General features: G+C 41.0%; 2 protein-coding genes across 9 annotated transcripts in view; both read left to right on the top strand.

Moving 5' to 3' along the window:
• Positions 1-9,844, top strand: part of stk11ip (serine/threonine kinase 11 interacting protein) — a 39,596-nt gene extending 29,752 nt beyond the window's left edge. For both annotated transcript variants that reach the window (XM_086283866.1, XM_086283865.1), the window contains exons 23-26: positions 736-820; positions 1,935-2,017; positions 5,516-5,736; positions 8,558-9,844. In XM_086283866.1, the coding sequence (XP_086139992.1) occupies positions 736-820; positions 1,935-2,017; positions 5,516-5,736; positions 8,558-8,698 (530 nt within the window). In that variant the 3' untranslated portion in view covers positions 8,699-9,844. The remainder of the gene's footprint in view (positions 1-735; positions 821-1,934; positions 2,018-5,515; positions 5,737-8,557) is intronic.
• Positions 9,845-9,992: 148 nt separating this feature from the next.
• Positions 9,993-24,652, top strand: LOC147301832 (gap junction gamma-1 protein-like). 7 transcript variants are annotated; one of them, XM_086283868.1, is made up of 6 exons: positions 9,993-15,783; positions 20,227-20,259; positions 20,551-20,822; positions 20,912-21,137; positions 21,238-21,975; positions 23,070-24,652. In XM_086283868.1, the coding sequence occupies exons 3-6, from the start codon at positions 20,583-20,585 to the stop codon at positions 23,081-23,083; spliced, it is 1,218 nt and encodes a 405-aa protein (XP_086139994.1). In that variant the 5' UTR covers positions 9,993-15,783; positions 20,227-20,259; positions 20,551-20,582; the 3' UTR covers positions 23,084-24,652. The 7 variants fall into 7 exon arrangements, with proteins under 7 accessions (XP_086139994.1, XP_086139995.1, XP_086139998.1 ...); XM_086283872.1 differs by lacking the exon at positions 9,993-15,783 and adding an exon at positions 15,887-16,552; XM_086283870.1 differs by lacking the exon at positions 9,993-15,783 and adding an exon at positions 16,559-16,759.
• Positions 24,653-24,997: the final 345 nt, after the last annotated feature.

Raw genomic sequence — 24,997 nt, 5'->3', positions numbered from 1 at the left:
TCTTGATGCTTCTCATGCAATTTTTTTGTAATCTTTGGTGTTTTTTCATGCTTCTCCCATTCATGGTGAACTCCCTTTCATCCGTTCTTTTCATCCTGTTGCCTTCCAACCAATAAGCATGTACCCATGCATCGCATCATCGATACTAAGCTACATGCTTTGGGGTTTTTTTTGGAACACCGCATATAACCACATTTGCGTAGGTTGCATACCCCTCTGCCTAAGCTCTGCATATTCAAATACCTGAACAAATGCAGAACTATTGAAAGGTTTTAACTTTCCCACATAAAGATGATATTTGGCAACCTGCCCCTGTACCCTTAATGACAAGTTTTAACACCTCAGTATATAACAATAAACATGTGGTTTGATGACTGTTGGAATAGCATGTGGACTTATCCAAGGATGGCTGCATAGGCAGAGACCACCCTCACTATCTTCTCAGGCACACCCAGTAATTCTGTTCTATGAGGAGGTCTGAAATAACTGAAACAACTGTTCATAAAAGAGCTTCAAGGGTTACTCTTAGGAGGCTTTCGGGGGCTAAAGAGTTAAAGGGAGAAGTGCTAAAATGGCTTGTTTCAGGTAGGATGAACTGAGGGAGCTCACCGAGATGCAGCATAAAATAATTAACAGTGAATCATGCAAGCCAACTCTAGTAAAAACCTGGGTGAGAGGGAATATTCACGGGTAATTCTTTGACCACTACTAACTGTTTTCTTGCTGTTTCTTCAGGAGTTGTGCGTGAGATGGCTCACAAATCAGAGAGCAAGCTGAAGTCGATCTCCACCACAAGGCTCACCCCTGAGCACCATCTCTGGTACGCACCCACACTGCATCTGCACGCCTACTTTTGCTGAGGGAGGACCCGCTGGATGCAGTGAGAAAACAGCAGGCGTCTTTGATTTTATTTGCGTAGATGCTGAAAGATGTGGTCTGAATAGTGTTATGCACATTTGTATGTGGTTGGGCCGTGTAGGTTAAAGGGAGTTACGGCAGTAGAAGTTCTAATGCACATTTCTGACACATCTTTAGTTGATTACAATCAGCTTTTTTTAGACTCCATTTTGTAAAATGGCTCCACTAAATTAGCTGGTAAACCACATCTTAATTTGTAACATGTGTTTTGCTCTGCAAGTCCTAGAGCATGCATGTCCCCCGTGTAGTTTGTTAACAGTGCCAGTAGTGTTTCTGCACCTTTATTTGTATGTTTTCCTTTCTCACTCAGAAGATAGACGCTTTTCCTGGGTGCTCACTGAAAAGGAATGTGGTTTAGCTCATGAAAGTATGATTTCAGGGAAGAAACATGCAAAACAAAAAAAAACCTCCCATAAACCTGCAAAAAAAAAAACACGTGCTGTGAATAATCCAACTTTTCAATCATACACACAAACTGTGTAAGTATATGAGGCAGTTTAGACATCCTGGAAGAATTTTTTTTTTTCCCAAGTTAGAGAACATAAATAAATACTTTCTTTTCTCTTTAGCTTAAAAAAATACATTGACAGTGACAGAAACCAAGCCTGTTAAGTGCCTGTTAAGTAGATTAGCAAATTCATTCAGGTGCCAACACAATAAGGCCTTAAATCTCCCAATTTGTCATTTTTCCTCCAGGCTTCACAACACAAAATCAAAAAATACAAACAAACCTTCATGTGTTCTGAGGCAGCAAACCACAGTCTCACTTCCAGTGTTTGCACAACACTACTCCTGTCAGCTGTCATTATGTTAATTATCCCCTTTGCTTCAGAGTCACTGTAAACTTTACGCTGGGATGTTGAAGCCCTTCAATCTCACACCTATCAGCCACAAGGCTCCAAACCGCCCTGTTATTTTATACAAATCGGTGTTTATGCCATTGTATCTTTAACTGAAGGAGATTTTTGTTTGTGTTTGTATGTCATGTTAACACTGGACTTTGTCTGATCTGTCAGGCCTTTAGTGTGCGAAGACATCCAGGCAGATGTGGAGGACGGACAGCTGCAGTTCTTCTATGTTCTGGCTTTTGTCCTACAAGGTGACACATCCACTTGTTCATAAGTTGTTGTTTTTTTGCTGACTTGAGTTTTTATTACTCTATTTTTCTGTTTGTTTCTTTTTTTTGTTAGATTTCTATCAGTTATCACTAGATAACGGTACCTTGCTAGTACCTAGTTAGACCCTCCTTTATCTTCAGCGCTGCTTTAACTCATCATGGCATAGATTCAACAAGCTGGAAAATTCCTCAGAGATTTTGGCCCATATTGACATGATAGCTTTAGACAGTTTGATTTGATTTGATTTGATTTTGATATACCTTTATTAGTCCCACAAGGGGAAATTTCATAAGGCTGCCGACCTATTGCACGCAATGGCGGCGCCATCTTACCCTCCGACCATTCATACATGACACAAAACATCACATGGGGAAGACAGGTCAGAGAGGTATAACAATGGAAAATGCACCACACGAGGAAAGATGAGGAGAAAAAAATAACTCCCCCCAGACTGAGCTCCAACAGGGAGATCAGTTTGAGAACAGAAAAAAAACACCTCTGCACATAGCACATGAAAAAATCTTAATACAGCAAAGAAACACATTACAAGCAACAGGGGTGGGTAAAGGGGTGAGAGACAGCCGATTTAGACAGTACATCCCGGCCTGCATGCGCTGGTCTCCTTGATCCACCGTCAGCATTGAAAGGGAATAAGCGTCGAAGGCGTTTGGAAAGGGAGGGGGGATGAGTGTGTGCATATCAGTGTATATGTATGTGTGTGCGTGTCCACAGTTCAGCTGAGACAGTGTCCTTCGCCCTGCTAGGCTAAGTAAACAGTCTTCCAGCCAACCCAGGTGGTCTTGCATGGAATGGGAAGGAACAGACTAAACACAGTCGTTATCAGGGTATTTTTGATCGGCTCCAGCCTTGCGACCGCAGCTGGCACCGAGAGGGTATCCGCATGAAGTGATGGTGCTTTTTACTTTAGTGCGAACAGGTCATATGAATTTCTAAGCTGCTCTAACAGTCCAACACTGGTCTCTCAATCTCCCGTTGGAGAGCCGTGAGCTTTCTATGATATTATCCAAACTTACGTTCCATGATGTTGTCATTCTTTTTGCTCAAAGAGCAGGTCCTGAGAACTCACGACCGCAATGCGCTTCCCCAAGATTTGATCCAATTTGCGCTCAAAGGTGTTATTCGAGCGAGCCCCTCCAAATGTACCGGTAATCCAGTTTTTCACTCAGAGGTCTTGTTCTGAGTATTCACAGCAGCCGTGCGTTCTCCAAGATCTTCTCCATGCTGCACTCAATGAGCCCGTTTTGAGAAACTCACGCCTCGTCCCATCATTTCAATCCCAGCGGGCAGCCTTGTGGGGGTTTGAACAGCCGGTTCCGCTTCCTTAATTCTTCGATAAGCCAGGGCCAAGCCAGCTCCGATCAGCAGGAACCCTGTTATCATGGTTCCGAATAGGTAGATATCTTCAGCAGTCAGGCTCACCCGAGCCCAGACTTCTCGTTGAGAAGGGGTGTCAATTGCATTCAGAGACCAGTTGATCAAATCCATAATTCCTCTTTTAGGTTTTAGAGAACAGACTGTGAGAGAGTGTTCCAGGGAACATTCTCTCACTGCCAACACATCCAAAAGGTGCTCGATCGTATTGAGATCTGGTGACTGACCATTTGAGTAGAGCGAATTCATTGTCATGTTAAAGAAACCAGTTTGAGGTTTCATGGTGTGTTATCCTGCTGGAAGCAGCCATCAGAAGATGGTACACTGTGGTCATAAAGGGATGGACATGGTCAGCAACAATACTCAGGCAGGGTAAGGTGTTTTAACAATCTTCATTTGGTACTAGGTGGTCAAAGTGTACCAAGAAAATATCCTCCACACCACCACGAGCCTGAATAGTCGATACGAGGCAGGACGATTCCGTGCATGCTTACTCCAAATTCTCACCCTACCATTTCAGTATCGCTGTAGAAATCGATACTCATCAAACCAGGCAACATTTTTCCAGTGTTGAATTGACCAATTTTGGTGAGTCTGCGAATTGTTGCCTCAGTTTCCTGTTCTAGCTGATGGCAGGAGACCACACCCATTATGGTCTTCAGGAGCAGGAGACCATAATGGGTGTGGTCTTCTGCTGCTTTAGCCCATCTGCTTCAAGGTATGCTCTTCTGCATACGTTGGTTGTAACAAGTAGTAGTTATTCGAGTTACTATTGCCTTCCTAGCAGCTTGAAACAGTTTGGCTATTCTCCTCTGGCATTAACAAGGCGCTTTCACCCACAGAACTGCTGCTCACTAGGCATTTTCTCTTTTTCAGACCATTCTCTGTAAACCTTAGACACGGTTGTATGGGAAAATCCCAGCAGAGCAGAAGTTTCTGAAATACTCAGACCAGCCTGTCTGGCACCAAGAACCAAGACACGTTCAAAGTCACTTAAATCACCTTTTGACCATTCTGCTGAAAAAGGTGATCTGACAGTTCTGCTCAGTTTGAACTGCGGCGGCCGTCTTGACCATTTCTTCATGGTTAAATACACTCAGTTGCTGCCATGTGATTGGCTGATTAGATGTTTGTGTTAATGAGGAGTTGAACAGGTTTATCTAATAAAGTGGCTGGTGAGTGTATCTCTTTATGTTAGTGTTGTTTGTCGTGAGGTTTTTGTATTGAGGTAATTTAGTTTACAAGCTGGAGAAAAAGCTAAATCCTAACTGTTGGTTTTAGCCAGAAGTAAGGAATCTTGGCCCAATTAAATCCCTGACGCTACTTCTGCACCCCCAGAATTACTGCAGGAATAAATGCCAGGATAATGTGCTAAAGGGGAGAATTACAAATGAAATGGCAACAAGGTTTTATTTCCTTGAAGATAAAAGTAGATTATGGCAGGAAGAGCCCCCCACCTCAAACCCCCCCAACCCCCACACCCGTGGGGAGTAGCTGACGTGAGATGCCTATCGACAATCAAACCTGTGCCCTTAAATGAGGCAGACATCTTTTGTTTTTACTCAGCGATGGCAGGTGACTGCTTTGGCGTGAGTTTGGTAGATACTGACCCTGCAGGACTCCTAACTGGCTCTGCTAAAGCAGGCACATTTAAAGCAGGGGTAGCTGCAGGCTGCACAGAGCTGTGTAGGTCTCTGGAATTTCAAGTACTATAATTTTAACATGTCTGGATCTGACTTCTCTCTGTTTTTTTTTTTTTTCTTCCTCCATGTGTCCCACAGAAGATGCAGCTTTCTGGCATGAAATGTAACACCATAACTTTTCTTTGTAGTTCAAAAGTACTTTGTAAAGCTTTTAACATCAGTGACCTCTAAAGGCAGCTTATATGACAAGATCAGAGGTTAAAATCTCAAAGCTCAAAACAGTAAAGTTTAAATGTGTTGCTCTTGCTCGAGGGAGAAAATACTGCAGTTCTTTATAGAATGACCTGAGATGACTTAAGATATGATTTAGCTCTGTGTGAATATGTTATAATGGCACTTTTGGAGTTATTTAAAAAACGTGAAACTTTTCTGGCTTTCTTTCAGAGGATATCTGGATGCCGTTGACGGTTCTGGCGACTAGAGAAACCCTCTATCTGCTCAGAGAGGATCACCAGTGGAGGAAAAACAGCCCGTCGGCGAATGAAAACAAAGAACCGTGCAGCGGGAGCGTCACTGTGTTAGAAACTCTGCCAATCAGCTGTGTGAGCTCAGTTCTCCTGTGGCCTGTGGACCAGTGCAGGATGGATATAAAGCTTTACGATGAGGTGCGTGTGATCTCAGAAGTTTAAACAAAGCCCAGAAATGTCATGAGAAAGTCTTATAGTAACTTTATGTGCTTCTGCTTCTTGTCATGAAGACAGCTGCCACTCAAAACTACACAGAAATGAAGACTAAATATATCTTTGGTTTGATTCCAGACAAGCTTCCTTTTTTGTTTCTTTTGCATGCAGCTGATTAAAAACACCGGGGAGATGAGGAATAATTAGGCATGAGAAAATGCAAACACTCTTTGGTAGAAAGCAGTAATGAATGTAATACCACTCTATTAGTTATGTATCTTGGCAGAAATTGTAGTTCACAGGAACATGTTCTGGCATACATTTAGTTTTTCCTCATATGAAACTCGCATACAGATTCAGGGAAACAAATGAATGGCTCGTTGGTGTTTTGGCAGATCCTAAACTGTATAATAATAACAGGCTGATAAAGCAACAAATAGGTAACAAAAATGACTTACAAAAACAGTCGCGTATTTGCATATGAAGTATTTCGAGGTTTTAAATTGGCCGTGGCGGTTGGGGATGTTTGTGTCATTCCTTCGTCTTTATTATCAACTACAATTGCAAAGTTAGTATTGATTTAATCTTGTGATCGCATGTGTGGGTGTGTGTGTCTGTCTGTTTCGGGTACTTTGGCAGGCCTGTCTGACTGTGGAAAAATTTTGTTGTGTTCCAACAGTGAAATATAAAGTCAGAAAACGTTGTGGGATTTAGAACCGGGGATAAAGTTTTCTCCAAGTTCATACGGGCTGGTCAAAGGCTGAGAATCAAATCTGAAAACAGCTAGGAAAACATAAATGAGATATGGCATTGCCAGACCTTAAGAAATATTTTCATGCTGCACAAATGAGACCTGCAATCTGCGGTTGTGTCAGTGATTATGAGGCAAAGTTGAAACTCTTACAGCAGTATGTAGAAGCAATGGAAATTAATTTTCATTGGACATGGAGATAAAGTAAAGATATACTTAAACAGGTAGATGTTATCACTCAGTTTACATTAAAGGCAAGGCAAGGCAAGTTTATTTGTATAGCACAATTCAACAACAAGGTGATTCAAAGTGCTTTACAGAGACATTAGAAACAAAAACAAATAAAAAGCACGATTTAAAATTGATTAAAACAAGAAAACAAACAAACTAATTAACAAACAAACAAAACAGTATATAAAATCAAAACAGATAAAATCAGAACAGTAGATAAAATCAGTAGTTAAATGTAAGTTTTGAAATTTAAGCTTAAAAGTGTGGATTTGGTGCTTTATTCAAATGCAGCTGAGAACAGGTGAGTCTTCAACCTGGATTTAAATAAACTGAGTGTTTCAGCTGATCTGAGGCTTTCTGGGAGTTTGTTCCAGATATAAGGAGCATAAAAGCTGAATGCAGCTTCTCCGTGTCTGGTTCTGACTCTGGGAACTGATAAAAGACCGGATCCAGATGACCTGAGGGATCTGGAAGGTTCCCTCAGGTACTTTATGTCAAATTGGGGTTTGACATAAAGTACTGTGCAGAAATCCTGGGCCAACCTTTGTTTCCTTATATTTTGCTTCCAATGAGCTGTAAACTGTCTTGTAATTTGTTAAAGACGTCTATGAAGTAGCAGTTTGTAAGGAAGGGAAATGGGGAGAGAAGTCCGACGTACGCCAAAGTACACAAGAACTAGACCGAACATCAGTGGCAACGGGTCTGATGAAGTGATGGATGCAAATTTTACGCTTTTTGTTCAAATCATCATCAGTATTTCCTGAAGTGGTCTGGAGAGAAGTAAAACAGTGAGTGTCTGCAGGCATCTGTGTAACATGTTGGAGGCTCTGTCATGGTTTGAGCTGCATTGCAGTCAGTGGTGTTGGAGATTTTGTCATGGATTGGCTTCCCCAGAGCCTGGACTTCAACATTATTGAATTTTAAAAATTAAAAAAGAGATGGGAGAAAGGTCGTTGAAGGTCATGTTCAGAGTAGAACTGCACACAAGTCAGTAAGGCAAAGCGGCGTGATGGATGTGTTTTGTTTGTTTGTTTGTTTGTTTGTTTAAGAAAAACAACCATTGGGCAATATATCAGATTTTTAAATCCCGAAATATCAGGATCTATTATGTAGCCTATTACCACTGCAAGCCACTTTGCAACCCACCACTTAACCAACTTTTTTTATGCAGTTTCTGACTTTAATCAGAGTTGTATCTGTGTTACATAAAAGGCCACCAAAGTTTAATTACTACATGTGAAAATTGAAATCTTTATTTATTTATTTTTTACTATAGTGGTAAAAATACCTGTAAAAAACATCAGTCACTGTTTAATTGTTCATGTGCTTACTTTAGTCTTTGCCCTTATTTGTTTTTTATTATTATTATTTATAAACTAATTACACTCAGTGTAAGTGTAGGGATGTGGAGATAAATAAATATTAATCGTAGAAAAGCATAAAAAAGAACCATTATACATTTAAGTCTATGTGGAGGACTTATTAAATGCCACAGATATCATCCATCCCAGTATTTTGTGACGACCATATCACGCACAAGACTTTCACTGAAGATGAACACAATCTCATTGTGTTTGATGTTTATTGTTACCAACAGAGTACGTACCGGTGAATTAACCATACTGCTGTTCAGTAAGTGGCTAAAATGCAGTGCTGTTTTCTAATGTTTGCTACTTTGACAACATCAGATCTGATAACAAAGTTCTGCTGCCGTTCTCCTTCTGTTTGTGCAGCAGCATGTTATAGATTGTGGCCCTGCCAAGTTTAACTCGCATGTGATTAACTGCTTTAATTTTCATACTTTCCCGTGTGTGTTTCCTGCAGACTGTGAAACAGGAGAGGACGTGGTGTGTGCGCTCAGAGAGTGGCGAGCTCCTCCAGGGTCTGCTGGCCTGGGTCAAAACACAGTGGGAAGCCATGTTTGGAGTAAAACTGCACACAAGTCTGCAAGACAAAGCGGCGTAGTGTGTGTGTGTGTGTGTGTGTGTGTGTGTGTGTGTGTGTGGAGGGGTGCAAAGAGAGAAAAAGTTATAAAGTTGTATGGTACCGGGTAAAGTTTGGTGAGCATGACCGAGTGTGTCTTTGTTTTCTCTCTACGCACTCTGCACTCAGTCTGGTCCCATTACGCTTGTTGCTTTAAGCCAAGAACTTGGAAATGATTGCACTCATTCATGTGGCACACAAGCCTGTAAAAGCACTGGTTGCATAATGTTTCCTCCAGATACCATCCCACTGAACTTTTCTACAGCTGGAATGGAGTGTGCCTTGTTTCTTTTGTTGATGCTGTGTTGTCCTAATGAAATGCACCTTAATGCATCACATGCTGTTCTTTGATCGTCTGTAGCATCAAGCTAATATGGAGCAGATTTTGGGGGAAGGTTTGGAGTTACAAGCATTAAGTCAAGGGAGTGAAACAAATGTTCTGTCTTAGGATTTGTAGGGAAGTAATGCAAGAGGCTGAGCCTAGAATATGTCAACCGCCTTTGTCAGTTTTTTTTTTTTTCTCTCTCTCTCATCGTCTTAGGGTGCTTTGCATCACGCGGTCAACACGAGGCTGGGGGAGCCTCTGAAAGGCCAAGGTTCAAGACATTGTCGTCAAAGAATTTGCACGCAGTTTTCACCTAATTAAGGTCTTGTGATGTTTCAGACGTTCGGTGAACAGTAGCACTTCTCGTGTTTAAACATTTTGAAAAAGATGTTTATTTTAATTTGTAATTCGGGTTTGGTTGATTGGTTTGTTTTCAGAGCATTTATCAAGGGCAGGGAGAAAAATCTGTTTTGACATCAGGCACTGTCATCATTCAGTAAATGTGATGGATAAACATTATCTCAACTGAATCCTTGTTTATTTAGTTTGTACATCGGTTAAAGCTATAAGACAGAACGTCTACAGCTGTGTTCATATGTAACCACTGTAATGGGAAACTGTACATATCAGTTACCGCAAAGGTCAGCAGTTAATTTAGGTCTACTAATTAGGTCATTAGTAATTTATTTATTTCTGTGCTTTTTTTTTCATAACAGGTTTATGCAGAAGACTGTGTTTTATTTTTATATCAATGTGATGCCAATCATGCATATACGTGACTAAAGAAAGTGATGTGTTTGGAAGTGAAGTTCATTTTTTGTAGCCACACCAAGGTGTGATTACTGCCAAACTTGCTGAATGAAGAAATCACCTAATAGAACCGGTCTGATAAGTGAAGCAGGCTAAAAGATCTCAAAAAGCAACACATTGTGCCACAATCTAAAGAAACAGCAAAGACATTGACAGCTATGAGTCTGGAAAGGGTTGCAAAGTAATTTCTAAGGCTTTGAGACATGCATCCTACAGAAATTACTCCGAGAGCGCATCAACGACTCATCGTTAGTAGGCCACGTAGGAACCCAGAACAACATCTAAAGAATTGCAGGCCTCACTTGTCTCAGTTAAGTTCAGATTTCAAGTAGAAAACCACTGCTGACCAAAAAGATCCCAAAGGCTCGTCTCACATCCGACATAAACTAACAGAATTTCATAAAAAGATCATCATACCAACAGTCAAACGTGGTGGTGGTAGTGTGGTGGTCTGGGGTTGCTTTGCTGCTTCAGGACGACCTGCTGTAATTGATGGAACCATGAATTCTGCTCCAGGGACACTTGGATTATGAAGCAGGACAATCAACCAAAACACACCAGCAAATCCACCTCTGCATGCCTCAAAAAATGAAATTAAGGCTTTGGAGTGGCCTAATCAGTCCAGACTTAAGTCTGATTGAGATGCTTTGGCATGTGGCTAAATCAATTCTCCAAAGAAGAGTGGGACAAAGTTCCACAGCAGTGATGCAAAAGACTCATTACCAGTTATCACAAACACTTGACTGCCGTTCTTGCTGCCAAGAGTGGCACAGTTAGTTATTGAGTTTAGGGGACAGTTGCTTTTTCACAGGTAGGTCTGGATAACTGTGTCCCCTCAACAAATGAACTTATCATTTAAAAACTGCACTTAGTATTCACTCAGGTTATCTAACCTTTAAATGTCTTTGATGATCTGAAACATGCAAGTGTGACCAATATTCAAAGACTGAAATAAGGGAGCAGCACTGTAAATGTGAAGTGTATTGAATGTGTTTTACTAAAATCTTACTTTAAAACATTTGCTAACTTAAGTTTGAAGGGAATCTATTCTGTTTACTAGCATTACCAGACCAGTGTTATCCAGGCAGTTAAATAGTGTAGCGATGTACTAATCAGAGTTCGTAAGTAGTGCTTATTTTTCTCGAACTGTGACCTGATAAATGTATACTGTCTGAAACAAGTAATTTTAAAGTAAATGGAGTAAGATTTAATTTATATAGCATCTTTCAAAAAAAATATCTCAAAATTCTTCACAACCAAAATGCCAAAAACATATGAGCGAGAAGTTTAAAAAGATTAGTTCTGAGCTCATAGGTCACTGAGTCCACGGAGCTGAAGTTCCGAGCGAGAGAGCTCCAGAGTGTGGGAGTCTTTAGTTCTGAGCATCAGCAGGCTCTGGTCACATGACCTCAGGGACGTGCTGGGGTGTATGGATGTAAAAGTCACAACCAGAATCTGAAAATGTGTCCTGAAGTTAATGTGAGCCAGTGCAATGGTGTGAAAGGACCCTCCCACTTACGGTTGGCTGCCTCCTGCAGAGTGCAGTTACACATGTCCTTCATGATACAAACGTCCCAGTGACTTCTGCCGCCACACAGTCTTAAACTAGGGATGGTTGATGTGTGGCTGAGATGACATCGTATAGATCTGGGAGTAGAAAACAACCATCTGAAACTGAGTGTTTACAACTCACTGAAGCCTTTGAAGGGATTAACTTGCACATATGGTGACCTCGTTATTTGAAACTACAAACTTTAATTTAGAGAAGAAAAGACAGCACATAATATTCTGCTTCAAGTCAAGTCTTCAAGTCTTGATTGTTTAAGGATGTTTATGTTATGTTTCCCGTTAGTCAGTTGAAGCCAAACTGTCGAGCTTGTTCCTGCAAAGCGAAGCTTACTGTGAGTCCAAACCAGAGGCCACCAGGCAAGGTAGGCAACTGCTGGGGGCCCTTGGCCCAGCAGACAACACATTTTTATAATTAACTGAGGAAAGTTATGAAATTTAGATTCAAAGAAATTTGGACGGGGCACTAGAAGTTACGCTAAGTTGTACTGAACTGTACATTATTGTGCTGGATGTGCAGTCTGGTGCACCTATTGTATTTTCTGTATTGTTAATGCAGACTTTGTGGTTTCATGGTGCTAAAATCTGTATTTTTTTTCATCATGTAAAACTAAATGGACAGTGCAGCCACAGTGCACATTAGTTTAATCATCTGTATTGGAACTATTACATCGCAGCTATCAAAAGAAAACAGTAAACACTATAGATTGAATGCTGTCTGTAGGCAGGAGCTCAACGTAGAGCTGCTATCCTTCCACACTGAAAGGAGTCAGTCGAGGGAGTTGAGATATAATTTAACTTGAACACCTCCTAGGCAAGTCGTCCTGGCCATGTCGCATGAGAAGGAGGCCACAGGACCCAGGACATGGAGAGATTAAATCTCTTAGCTGGCTTGGGAACTCTTCAATGTCCCCTTGGAAAAGCTGAAGGAGGTGGCTGGGGAGAAGGAGGACCTTTTTGCTTAGACTGCCACACTCACAAGCTAGACTTAAATAAGTGGCAGAAGAAGTGGATAAATGGGCAGATGGTAAACACCCAAGAAGACCGTTCAGAAGTTGAATTTGAGGAATTCTGTAAAACGTTTTAATGTTATTAACATGTTGTTATGAGTACCTTATACTATATCCCTTACTATATCACTGACTTATTTTTCTGGCACCAGTAGCAAAAGAGAAAGATAAAGTGCTTACTCCAAAGGCTGATAATGCCACAGTATTGTTCCACATTTAATGTATTATATCGTAAGTGCACTCTACTCCAAAGACTCCTCCTTATGTTGTTATCCATGTTTCTTTTTTCGTTTCAGTTCAGTCAAAAAAATTGATATTATTTATTTATTTAAACATTTCTAACATAAAGACGATAAAGTCGGAGTTTGGAGGGGTCCCCTGTTAGTATGTGCCCTGGGCCCCAGCAGACTGTGGAATCACCACTGGTTCAGGTTCAGCTCTGTGAAAGTTAACCACCTTCAAGGTACAATTTTTTTTTTTGGTGTTTTACATGTGCTGTGCACATGCTTGTTGAAGCACTGGACAAGCTTCAGTTGCAGCCACGTGGCCGAGGAACCCATCTCTCTCTCTCTCTCCCCCCCAATCCATCCAAAACCAGTGAAGAGCAGCAGGTTTAGCGTTCCTCCTATAAGTCTGATCTGATTCAAACAATAAACACCAACATATTTTGTGGTTGATTCCTTTTATTTACTTTTGTAATTTCAGGTGCAATTGCAGAGGCTGCATACCAGCAGAGATGCTTGCAGCTTAAGATGTTAAAATGTGTTCCCAGCTGATATATAGAAAGGTTACAGCTCCTCCTTTCCCAGTCCACAAATTAAAAAGAAGCAAAGCAATTAAAGCTCATTAGGACTGCAGCTTTGGTACAGATGGAATCTGCGGATTTCAAATAGCACTAACAATGTTAGCATTTGAACTGTACTGAAACAACTTGTGAGCTTATACTAAGGAGGTGTTGTTAGTTTGATTATAGTAATGAGTTTTCTAGTTCTTAAGCAGCTTCTTAATGGCTTATTAAAGAAAAAATAGCCTAGAAGGAAGCAAAGAAGAGAGGCACATAAAACATTTATGGTGAAGTTATACTGTACATCATTAATTCCACTTTATGGTTCTGATATGGCATCTGGGAGCATTTTGCCCACACTCACATTCCCATAATAAGCCATGCATTTCACATTTTTATTATCTTTCTCCATGTGGTAACCGTTTTCTGTCTCTGTTTCTCTGTAAACTCCTTTACAGTTCATTTTCTTCCTGAGGATCGGAGCCTCCTCCATCTTCTTTGCAAGGAAATACTGAAGACCCTTCTGCTTCTTTTTTCTTTCTGTTTTCTGTTTTTGGCTGACAATGTGGTGAAATTAATGATCCCAGAAAGTCAGCCTTGACTAACCCATGAGTCATAATGATTGCATGCTATGAATTTATGTCAGAAAGGTTTATATTTTGGGGAGGCAACAAAGCATCTGAGGCGGATACTTAATCACTGCCACAACTACGCAGGTGGGCTGAAATTAAAAGTGCTCTTTATTAGTACTGAGTCCCTCCCTTAATAAAGCTGTTAATATATTCTCTGCAGGGGTGTCAGCAGGAATTTTGAGTCCCGACAAAGACGTTGCCAACCCCTGTGATGAGTTTTTCGGAAACTGGCTAACTCCAGTGTCATTTTCTGCACGTCTCTTGTCATATTTTCTGCGATCTTGCATATATCTTGCATATATCCCATGCAGGCGAATGAGTTCATGCCTCCCTAACACCATATTTGATCAGCAGATGAAAGCAGGGACAGGATAGTTAGTATGAAAGGGAGCTGGGATGGAGCCACGGCGCAGACATCTGGCTGGACTCGACTTCCCACAGGCTCCTCCAAACATTTCAGGTCCTCTGGTAAATCAGGAGCACTACAGCTGCACTGTGCATGACAGCAAGAAATCTGTTGTTTTGCTGAATGCTCGAGTCAACTAAATTCTTGGATGGTGGGCCTCCTCGTGTAAAAGCTGCAGTCACGCAGTGCTCTGTCAGGCCAAACTGTGGTCCAGGAGGAGGATAATACAGGGGTCCTCAGCAGAAAGACAAACTATTACATTATGGTGGTGTTACACTCTGTGTGCTTTTGTTTTTGCATAAAACAAACAAGAACGTTTAGAGATAAGCAAGAATCGAACTGAAGAAATGTCTCAAGTGGTGTGTCTTTGGCCTTACTTAAAGGGGACCTTCCATGATTTTAAACAGCAAAAATCAGTAACAGTTGTCTAATCTTCCGTGACTCTCGGCGAGCTTTGAAGGCTTCTCGAAGTGATGTCATCTCAGACGAGAGTTTAGAAACCGCAGATACTGATCTTCGAACTGGACGTGAAGCTTTAAAGACGTGGGGCACTTATCAGGAAATGAGGGTCTGATGAGAGATGCTATCAAACTGTGTTATGGGAAGGGTTGGATCCAGCATCCAACATATCTCTGCCCCAGTTCTGACCTGTGCTAATCTGTCTCACGTGAGTCCTTTAAATGTGTGCCAGGTAATTAGAAACGCCTTTATGAAGGTCCATAAAGATTATAATGTTCCGATTAAAAGGATTGCTTTATTAATCATTTTATTTTTGACAGCTGCTTTACAAAAAGAAAAAAAAAGTAAACTATGTCATAATTTTAACTTATGCCAAATACCTATGTAACTTAATTACAAAGATAAATAATTACGGTGATTCTATGGTGGCTCAGAGAGGAAAAATGCTGCCAATGCACATAAAACACAAAAGAAATAGGATTTTTTTTTTTTTGCAAAAGCTTAATAACAATAAAAATAATGATAATAATAATAATAATATAGAAAAAAATTAAGTGTTTCTGGGGACACAACTGCATGACCAGGACCAGACAGAAACCAAAACATGTGAAGGACACGCTTAAAAGAAATGAATCGTTCATTGATGTGGTGAGAAAGAAAAAGATGAAGGTAAAGTGTGTTTTAAACCCATGATCCATGTAATACTGTAGATACATGTTTGCTATTTGCTCTGTACTGTTAGCTTGTCACTTCCTCAGCTGGACTTGTAAAATTTGTCCTAACCCCCCCCCCAAAAAACAAAGTAAAACAGAAAAACAAAGTTGAAATCAAGTGATGTCTCTAAACAAGAAAAGACAAAACCTGAGATTATGAATTCAGCCAAAGCAGCAGCCGGGAGAATTTCATAGTTTGATCCAGGAGTTGAAGATGTATCATGGCTGCTTTTGGACATATTTCATGATGTCAGTGAGGCAGTTTGAAATCTTGTTCGCAGAGCTGGGACCACACCTGAGAGGCAGAGAAATGATTTCAGAGAGCCGATTGACCTGGAGCAGCATCTAGCTTTGTGCCTGAGGTAAAACTGTATTATTTTACCATTTCTATATCTCTGCATCATCGCATAGTCCTGTGCACACTTTGAGCTATGAGCACGCTTGTTACAAAATACATCAATCTGATTGGTCAGAAAATCAGAACAATTTAGCTTGGTTTAAAAAAAAAAAAAAAAAGTATTGCTGTATTACTGTAAGGCCTTTACCTTTACATTGAGGCAACTCTTGTTGACATTTTGCATTAAGAATAGGCAAGTCCAAAAAATATTTTTAATGCACGAAATATTTGCACAGCCTTTCCAGAGAAATTCTTTTCTTGTAATTACTTTTTTTATAAACAGAATTTTTGGCATTTTTCGGCCTCCATACTAAGTGGCTGCCCTGTTGTGACATACCTTTCGTGTCCAGACAGCAGTTTATCCGGGACATTGCAAAGACCTATAGGATTCCCCTGGTTCTTCACCGTGAGGGCAGAACGGTAGTCGGGCAGCTCAGGTTTCAGGGGCCTCCTCTTGTTCTTGAATGGGGCCGAGTTACGTGGAGGAGGTGCAGCAGCAGGAGGAGGAGGAGGGAAGCAGGAGCCTGCAGGAGTCGCAGACCTCTCTTTCTTTTGTGCTCTCGTTCGGGACCCCAACACATGGGGTCAACGCGGGCTGAATGGCTTCATAGTGAAAGCTGCCTCGGACGCAGACGGTCGGCGTGAGAGAGCGAGCGCGCGCGCGCTAATTAGAAAAACGTGGTGAAGCAATTAAGCGCGAGGAGAGAAGCAGCGCGCCGATTGTAGTGCAGAAGGTGAGTGTTTGGTCTCGAGAAAAGTTAGTTAGTGTCGTTTGGTTTTCCTTTTGGAGTTTAGCTGAAGCCGACTGTGGTTTGTTTGTTTTTGTTTTTGGTACCCGAGAAGTTTGTTTATTATTTATTTTAAAGAGCAGGGTTTAGTCTAAATATACTGAGTAGGTCCGCGTGGCGAGTTCTGAAGCTGTGCGTGCCGGAGTGTCAGTGGTGAGTCTTCCTATATTCGTCAGTTTTTAAACTAAGGGGAAAAATTTAACACATGGAGACTTTGAATAACGTCACCATTAGTGCGGCTCGCAACATTGTGAGATCACACAGTGCAAGGAAAAAAGTTCTTATATGTAAATAGAAGTTTTTTTAAGGGAGCAGTTCATGTGCTAATGGCTGTTTTGAACTTTCAGAAGTCAGACTCTGAACTTGATGGCTTCATCTTCTAAGAAGAAGAGGATTCTTGTTTCCCCACTGAAGCTTGGCAGGACTTAGTTTTCCTCCAGGAATGCCACAATTTCCAAAACAATTCAGTCTGACTCAGCAAAGCGTATTCGAAGCCTTCAACAGCTCCACCAAGGAGCTTTTAAACTTCCTTCCAGCTACACAAACCGACATCAATCATGTGCATTGACTCCATTTTCCACTTTAGATTTAATTTTTGTCCCTGCTCTCCTCAAAGTCAAACTATTGTAGACAGCAAAAAAAAAAAAAGATGTGATTTGCATTTGCAGATGCTGGATGGTTCTCCTCCTGCTGCTCTGATTGTATCGGGAGTCCATGTGCCCTCTGTCTGCTCCCTGAACCCTAAGAATCCCAGCTTTCTGCTTTTGGTTAGGCAGGAATGTTAACTTTCCCTTTGTCCAGATCCCTTCCCCAAAAAAACTCTCCACAACCCACCCCACTCATAACTCCTGGAGAGCATAGTGACTCCTGAAGCAGAAAAGGGTTTAAACCACATGAGCAAATAAGCTACTGTTTTTGTTGTTGTTTGTATTTTTTTTTTTTTTTGTTTTAAAGCCGACTTCAGTGCATTTGTGAGTCTGCACAAAATGCTCAAATTTACTTGAGCCAGATGCATGTTTGTCTTAGTCAAATGTATAGCTGAAAGGCAAATGTTTGGTTTCCTTGGTGTCTTTATCTGGAGGGGAGGGCAGTTTTACAGTGTGTTAACAAGGGGTGCTGTAAAGCCCCCTGAGATGAGTAAATTCTGTGCGTTTGCTGCTGTCTCAACTTATTTTTTTTTTCCCCCTCCCTGCTTCTTTTAGCTCAGCACCTCTAGAAACTCTTAATGGACCCTGAGCATTAGCACGAGCTGAACTCCCTTCTGGAGCAGTCCTGTGCAAAGTGAACAACAGCTGGAAACTCAAAACTATTCTGAGCCCGTGGCACAAAATTGCATTCCTCCTTTTTTTTCTCTTCTTTGTTGTTTTTCTTTTCGTCTTTTTTTTTTTTTTTTTTAATGTCACCATAGCTGTGATGACACAGTAAATTTTTCTTGTCATTCACCAAACACTCAGCAAAACTCACACATTTGTTTTCTGCAGCTTATTTTTCTTGAGGGGGAGTATGGGATGTTAGGAGATGGTGCAAGAGCACGCAAAGCATATTTATAAAAAAAAAAGTTTTTAAATGTGCGCACTTGTTTGGCATGTCTGCTTCGCCTTCGTAAATTCTGCTGGCTAGGTCACTGGCTTTTTCCAGGTGCTTGTTCAGGTGACTGATAAGCTTGGTTAGAAACTGATAGCAGGAATTCAGTGAGGTCAAACTGAAATCTCGGCTTCTGGCTTCTTGTTTTGTCTTTTCTTCTTCTAATTAAAGGTTTTTCCTAATTACACTGAGATTAGATGTCCATTATTGGTCAGCCTGCTCGTGCCTTTCATTGCTTGAGAGATGCTTTTGGTCTGTGTGCGGTATTCTTTATATCAGGTCATGTCCTCAATACACACTTAGGCCAAACTGTTGCAATGCAAGAACAAGTTTCAGTGGAGGAAACCAAAGGCAGTGCTGCCCTGGGGGCGGAGGTTTAAAGGGATAAGTCTGCCTTGCTGAATGAATGCCAGAAAGAGGCTTTTAAATTTTAGCAGCAGCCTTTTCTCTCGTCCTCTGAGACCTCTTGGCTAATGTGCCATCTAAAGGTGGATTTTGTAACACTGCGTTGAGGGTAAAATGGATATCACCAGGCAACTGGACTTGTCTCTTGTTTTGTTTTGTTTTTTGTCTCTTTTGTCAGCTTTAGAAAACCAAGTGTACATTTCCCAGGGATGTGAGTGTGATGCCCCTTCTTTAGTAGATGAAGCTTGTAATTTTTTGTTTTCAAAATGTAATTCTAGATTCAGGGCGACGCTGTTGCAGTTCGAAATCTGAGGGGATGATTTCAGGGACCTACTGTCTGGAAGTTTTCATAGCTTTGGTGTGGCTTAGTCTCGTGAGACTAAGGCCTTGTTAATTTTTTTTTTTTTTTTTTTTTTTTTTGTGGGATATTTTTCCATTACGCAGGTCAGGCTCGGGCAAGTCACTCTAACCATTTTTCAGCATCAGAAGGTGCCAGGGTTGGAAAAGAAGAATTTCAGAGGACTGGATGATGAACAATGCGTCTGAGTGTCAAATGCTAATCTGAGGAGACAAGCCTACAGATGCCTGTAATGGCTAAAGGCTGATGCTGTTGCAATGAGTCATGAAATGCTGCTTATTTTCTTTGCTACACCCTGTGGTCTAAAAGCGTAATTGTAAAGATGAGCAGTTCATAGAGTCCCTTTTTCTCATCCTCCTCCCCCTCTGTGTTGGTTTCAATCAAATGTGTTTTGAAATAAAGTTATGGTGGCATTTCTCTTTTACAGTGTGTCTGGTGCCCTGTTTGGTTAAAGAATACCCTCATCACAGACTAGACTGATCCAGGATGTGTTTTGAAACTGAGTTCAGTCAGGCTTTAGCCAGAATTGGAGGGGAAAAGCACAAAGCTAATCTTATCTTGATCAGTTATTAAACTGCTACATCAACTCTAAATGTTATTTCCAGCTGGCTGCTAAAGCTTACAGCCACTGCTGTAAGACTTTTTGCACATTACTTTTTGAGTATTTGCCACACTTGAAGGAATTTAAAAGAATAGTTTCTGGTGCAGAGTTGGAGAGCAAATTCCTAGATCTAGTCACTGCTATAATATCATAATTCCTGCAGCCTGGAGCCACAGCAGGTCTCCTCAGAGCTAGCTGCAACTTGCCAGTTGCCTCTTTGATTCTGATTAGGCATCTCTAGCTTGGCGTGGCAGTGAGGTGTAGGAATGTTGGTTCTCGAAAATGCTGCTAGGGACTAGTGCACTCTGACCAACAAGACTGATTCGCATTTAAAGACCTGTATGTCTGACCTGGGTTTAAACCACCTGTATGGGCCTCGTGTTACTTGATACCAAATGTGTGGCTTTTGTTTATCTATTTATTTTTTAAGATTTGTTGTGGAGACTTTCTTGGAATACCTGCATTTCCAAATGCATGGTTTTAATCTTCTTTTGGGTGTGAAAGCTTATCATTTGGTTTCTTCTAGTGACTTTCGGTTGAAGTAATGCTTCAATATTTAACTTAATTGAATAAGAGCTCGAAATGTTTATTTTCTGTACATACAGAGGTCCTTTAACAAGGTTGTTCAAAGTCATCACACTGATTGAATGTTTTGTTTTTGTCCCCCCCCAGCATACAAAACATCTGCTGTGGGCACTCAACAAGGCGTGCGTGCGTGCGTGTGTGTGTGTGTGTGTGTGTGTGTGTGTGTGTGGGGATTACATTTCTGTGGATCAGCCTATAATTATTCAGCTAATTGTTTCATACTTAATGATAAACATCTGCTGTATGACCATCTGTCCACAAAGGCTTCTTTTAGTTGCTGTGATCCTAAAATAAGACATGCATAAACCTCACAGATTCACAGGCTGCTGTTCTTGCTCACTTTGATTTTTATGAATGCAAAACGAAGTTTTCCCATCACTTCTCAGTCTCATGCTTTTGTTTTGAACCCAGAGCTAACTTAGTGGTCCGATCACCTTGGCACCATGAGTTGGAGCTTTCTAACCCGTCTGCTGGATGAGATATCCAACCACTCCACCTTCGTGGGGAAGGTCTGGCTGACTGTGCTCATCATCTTCCGCATTGTGCTGACGGCCGTTGGCGGCGAAACCATCTACTATGATGAACAGAGCAAATTTGTCTGCAACACACAGCAGCCTGGTTGTGAGAACGTGTGCTATGATGCATTTGCGCCGCTCTCACATGTCAGATTCTGGATCTTCCAGGTGAGCTCTAGCAAAAGAAGGCTGTCGGTGTTTATTTTACTCACACAAAACAGTACTGTTAATGTCAACATGCATACATTTACCTCCAGGTGATCATGATCACCACCCCAACCATAATGTACCTTGGATTTGCCATGCACAAGATCGCCCGCATGGAAGAGACGGACTTTCGGCCGGGCCCAAAGCGGAAGAAGAGAATACCAATCATCAAACGTGGGGCTGCGAGGGACTATGAAGAGGTAGAGGACAACGGAGAAGAAGACCCAATGATTGCTGAAGAGATTGAACCAGAAAAGACAGACAAAGCAGAACAAAGTAGGGCAGCAGTACGTCTTTCACAAAGCATCTTTAATGTTCTAATAGATTACAACCCCTACTTGATACTAAGTTGGCTTCTAATGTTTCTGTTTTCAAGGCTCAGAGAAAAAACATGATGGTCGCCGGCGGATCTTGCGTGACGGCCTGATGAAAGTCTATGTGTGCCAACTGCTGTGGCGCTCTGCCTTTGAGGTGGCCTTCCTTTTTGGGCAGTATATTCTTTACGGCTTCGAGGTGATTCCCTCCTATGTCTGCACTCGTTCTCCGTGCCCGCACACGGTGGACTGCTTTGTTTCCCGTCCCACGGAGAAGACAATCTTCCTTCTGGTGATGTACGTTGTGTCCTTTCTCTGCCTTCTCCTCACCATCCTGGAAATCATCCATTTGGGTATCGGCAGCATCCGTGACACTTTCCGCAGGCGGGCCACCCTCAACACACGCACCTCCCGTCCACCGGCCTCACGCTCCATGCCTACAGCTCCACCAGGATACCACGCCACCATGAAAAAGGAGAAAATGAAAGAGCTGAGGGACTTGCCAATGGGTGATTCTGGGCGAGAGAGTATTGGGGATGAGGGTCCCTCGTCCAGGGAGCTCGAGCGGTTGAGAAGACACCTGAGGCTGGCCCAGCAGCACCTGGACCTCGCCTACCAGGTGGATGAAGGAAGTCCTTCACGCAGCAGCAGCCCAGAGGTTAACACAGCTGCACAGACTGCTGCAGAGCAGAACCGTCTCAATTTTGCCCAGGAGAAGCAAGGAGAGGCGAGCGAGAAAGGTAAAGAAGACGCTCGGACCTCCATTCGACACACTGAATTTGACACAGATGAACCAGGAGGTAGAGTTCAGCCTTCAATAATCAAAACCAAATCATTTATTTATATAAAAAGCCAAACATTCAGCTAAATGTGGTTCAGGTTTCTCAAAAGTAAGAGTTTGCCACTCTTCTGTTTTGTATAACTGTAAATTAACATCATTTGGGTTTTGGACTGTTAAAAATTGAAGAAAATTATTTGCAGCTCTAAACCATGGAGAAAATATTTAGAAGAGGAGTATTGCCAGCATATAAAAGTACTTTTTCTATAAATAAATTAGGGCTGGAAGATGTGATTAATCAGCTAAAATCATAGACTCTGTGAAACATGTAGCCACAGTGACCTCACCCACTGGTTTGTGGGTTTGCATTTTGAAGCCTCAACTTTAGCTTTATGGCTGCTGCCATCTTGCTTGTCTTAAGACTGAAGTGACCATATTTGGGCAAGATGGTGGAGTGCTAAGGTATTAGCTAATGCTAGAGAGTTTGGTTGGAAAGCTGCACATGGAATCCAGTGGTGCATTGCCCAGTCCGGGTTAGCTTCTAAGTGACCTAGAGATACAATATTAGATTTTAACTTGGCAGACTGAAGCACAGATTATAACAGGTTGTGAGTACAGTTAACTGTACAAAGTAATTATTTACCAGGTGATTGCATCATTATGATGATGATGGCTGCCGACTACAGCCGTCTTCTTCCACCAAAGTGGTATTAAAACAATTAAGTAGTCCTATCATGACTTGGAATAGTGTGTGGGGTTTTTTTTTTTTTAAATGGGCCTCAAGTGGCCATTAGAGGAACTGCAGTTATAGAGATCCAACCCTTCATTGTTGGCTTTCCATCATTTAGTTGTTTGAAATTTTGTCCAGTCAGCACTCTAAAATTCAAGGATGGCACTAACCTTAATATTTGGCACATGGAAACCAGAGAAGAATATTGAATCTTTCTACTTCCAGCCGATTATGTAAATACAGGCTTAACTTTGGACTTTATGTCAGATTTTTATTTATTTTTTGTGGTTTATTTCTTACTTTGGTTTGACCTAAAAACATCAGAAAAAATCTCAGTTTTAAGTGAACATGCATGCTTAATAATCTCTGGTCTCTTTATCTTCTAGGGATACATGCCTGAGCGTGCTTCCTGCCTCAAATGTCTGTCCTTTCATTCCTACTGGCCTTAAACACATGGGGGAAGCACATATGGGAATGCAGTCAGACCACTGAGGGAGACCAAAGTGTGTGTAATATGTGTGCGTGTGTTTGTGTGTGGGGATGAGAGAAATGTGCCTTTCAGTATTAGAGGTCAGTTGAAAACAAAGAAATGCTGACTGAGCGGTGTTGTGACAAATGGTTAATTTCCACGACTCTAAACTTGAAAGCTTGCCGACCTACATCCAAACTTTGACTGTGCCTTTGGCTAGACCTCGTCTACCCCATGTTCTTTCGTCATCTCTGTGTTTTGTTGCATTGCAATAACCTGTCCATTATAAGACCACGCAAGGATTATTGTAAGCTTCAGCTGAGTGTATTTTTTTTATTTTTTTTTGTTTGGTTCACAAGAGAGGCTTTTATTTTTTATTAATGTTTCTGAATGTTGATGTCTCACTTGGTTGAAGCTTATTGGTCTCAAATCTTAAACATGACCTTGCGTTATGTAATGTTTTTGAGTATGTGCAGAAGCTTGTTAAGTGGGGCTAAACCTGTAACTGGATGAGTCATCTTTAATTTAAATGTTGGGAATTATTGGTGTATTAGCCAGATAATTCCACTTCAGAAATGTTTGACAGAAAGATTTTTTTTTTTTTTTTCTATTTCTTTTCGAAGCCTATTTACCCAAATCAGCCAAAAATATTTACCTGGGAAATGCTTGAATTCTTTAATCAACAGGAACCGTTCCACACATTTCCAACAATCATCTTTGTACAATCATTTTACCGGCCTTTATTTAAGTTTTTTTTTTTGTTTTTTTTGACCAAACGTTGTAGGCTAGTGACATTTGTGTAGAAGGAAGTGTTGTCATGCAAATACCACCTCAGCATTTCAATGTTAATCCTTTCCTAAATTATGTTCTAAAACAAATATTTAGTGTTCGTTGGGGCAGAAAGTTGGAAAATAAATTCACTTTTTGTGGTTTTTCATGCTAACTGGCTAGAAACATCTGTTTTCTGGGGCACTGTCAAACATGTAATTCCACCCTTGTCTTTACAAATTTACATTCTTCTTTAGTGAGACATATTTTCCGTCCTTGACATGCAACCTCTTTCTCCTTTGTGCTGAAACACGGATACCTTTGTGCATCCCGGGAAAGAAGGAGGAAGAAAAGCCAAGCTGAGGAAAGGATGACAGTTTGCTGACGCACAGCCTGGTGCCATGTAAACATGTAATCTTCAACTCACCGTGAGATTCCTTCCTTCTTTTTTTTTTTTTTTTTTTTTTTTTCTTGTGTTCAGTAGCTTTCAGTATTCATACAGTTGAAACGTTTTCATAGTTGGTTTTATATCCTGGAGAACAAAGTGCGGATCGCCAAAGAACTGTTGCTGTATTCTTATAATCATCTCACTTCCAGTTTTGCTACTTATTTCGAGGTACGACATTCAATTTTTGAGTATAGTACTTTTTTTTTTCTATTGCAAGTTTTGTAGTTATTGTAACTGTAGAGATTATTTTGTCTTCAGAGTAAATAAATATATTTGAAATCGTTTACTCCTGTCCTTGATTTGATTTATTTATTTTAAATAATTGTTTAAACCTGTGGTTGAATTGCAGTCTGCTCAATATGTATTAACATGTTAATTTATCAATTAAAATGAAAATTTATTGGATTGTAAAAACGAGTGACATCTGTTAGTTACCCTGACATCTACAGGGTCAGTCATACTGTTTAAGGTAAAATGATGGGTTTTAAAGTAGGCCTACTATGCCCTCCAGAGGAATAATCAAGTAATGGTTAAAAGGGGTTTAAATGAGCTCAAACTATTTCACTATGTCACTTTGGTTTATTATAATAATAATAATAATAATAATAATCTTTCAGTGGCCCAATAAG

This window comes from Aulonocara sp. 'chitande type north' Nkhata Bay, linkage group LG23, assembly GCF_057382095.1.
Source record: "Aulonocara sp. 'chitande type north' Nkhata Bay isolate Kocher_YH1m ecotype deep benthic linkage group LG23, A_spYH_male_GT1.1, whole genome shotgun sequence".
In the NCBI taxonomy this organism is placed as follows: Eukaryota; Metazoa; Chordata; class Actinopteri; order Cichliformes; family Cichlidae; genus Aulonocara; species Aulonocara sp. 'chitande type north' Nkhata Bay.
Note: the sequence above shows the minus strand (reverse complement) of the source record. Positions and strands in the feature narration are given on the sequence as shown.

Coding starts and splice junctions, on each gene's coding strand:
- LOC147301832 (XM_086283869.1), top strand. CDS start 20,583: ATGAGTTGGAGCTTTCTAACCCGTCTGCTGGATGAGATATCCAACCAC. Junction 20,823..20,911: donor TCAGATTCTGGATCTTCCAG/GTGAGCTCTAGC, acceptor ATTTACCTCCAG/GTGATCATGATCACCACCCC. Junction 21,138..21,237: donor GACAGACAAAGCAGAACAAA/GTAGGGCAGCAG, acceptor TCTGTTTTCAAG/GCTCAGAGAAAAAACATGAT.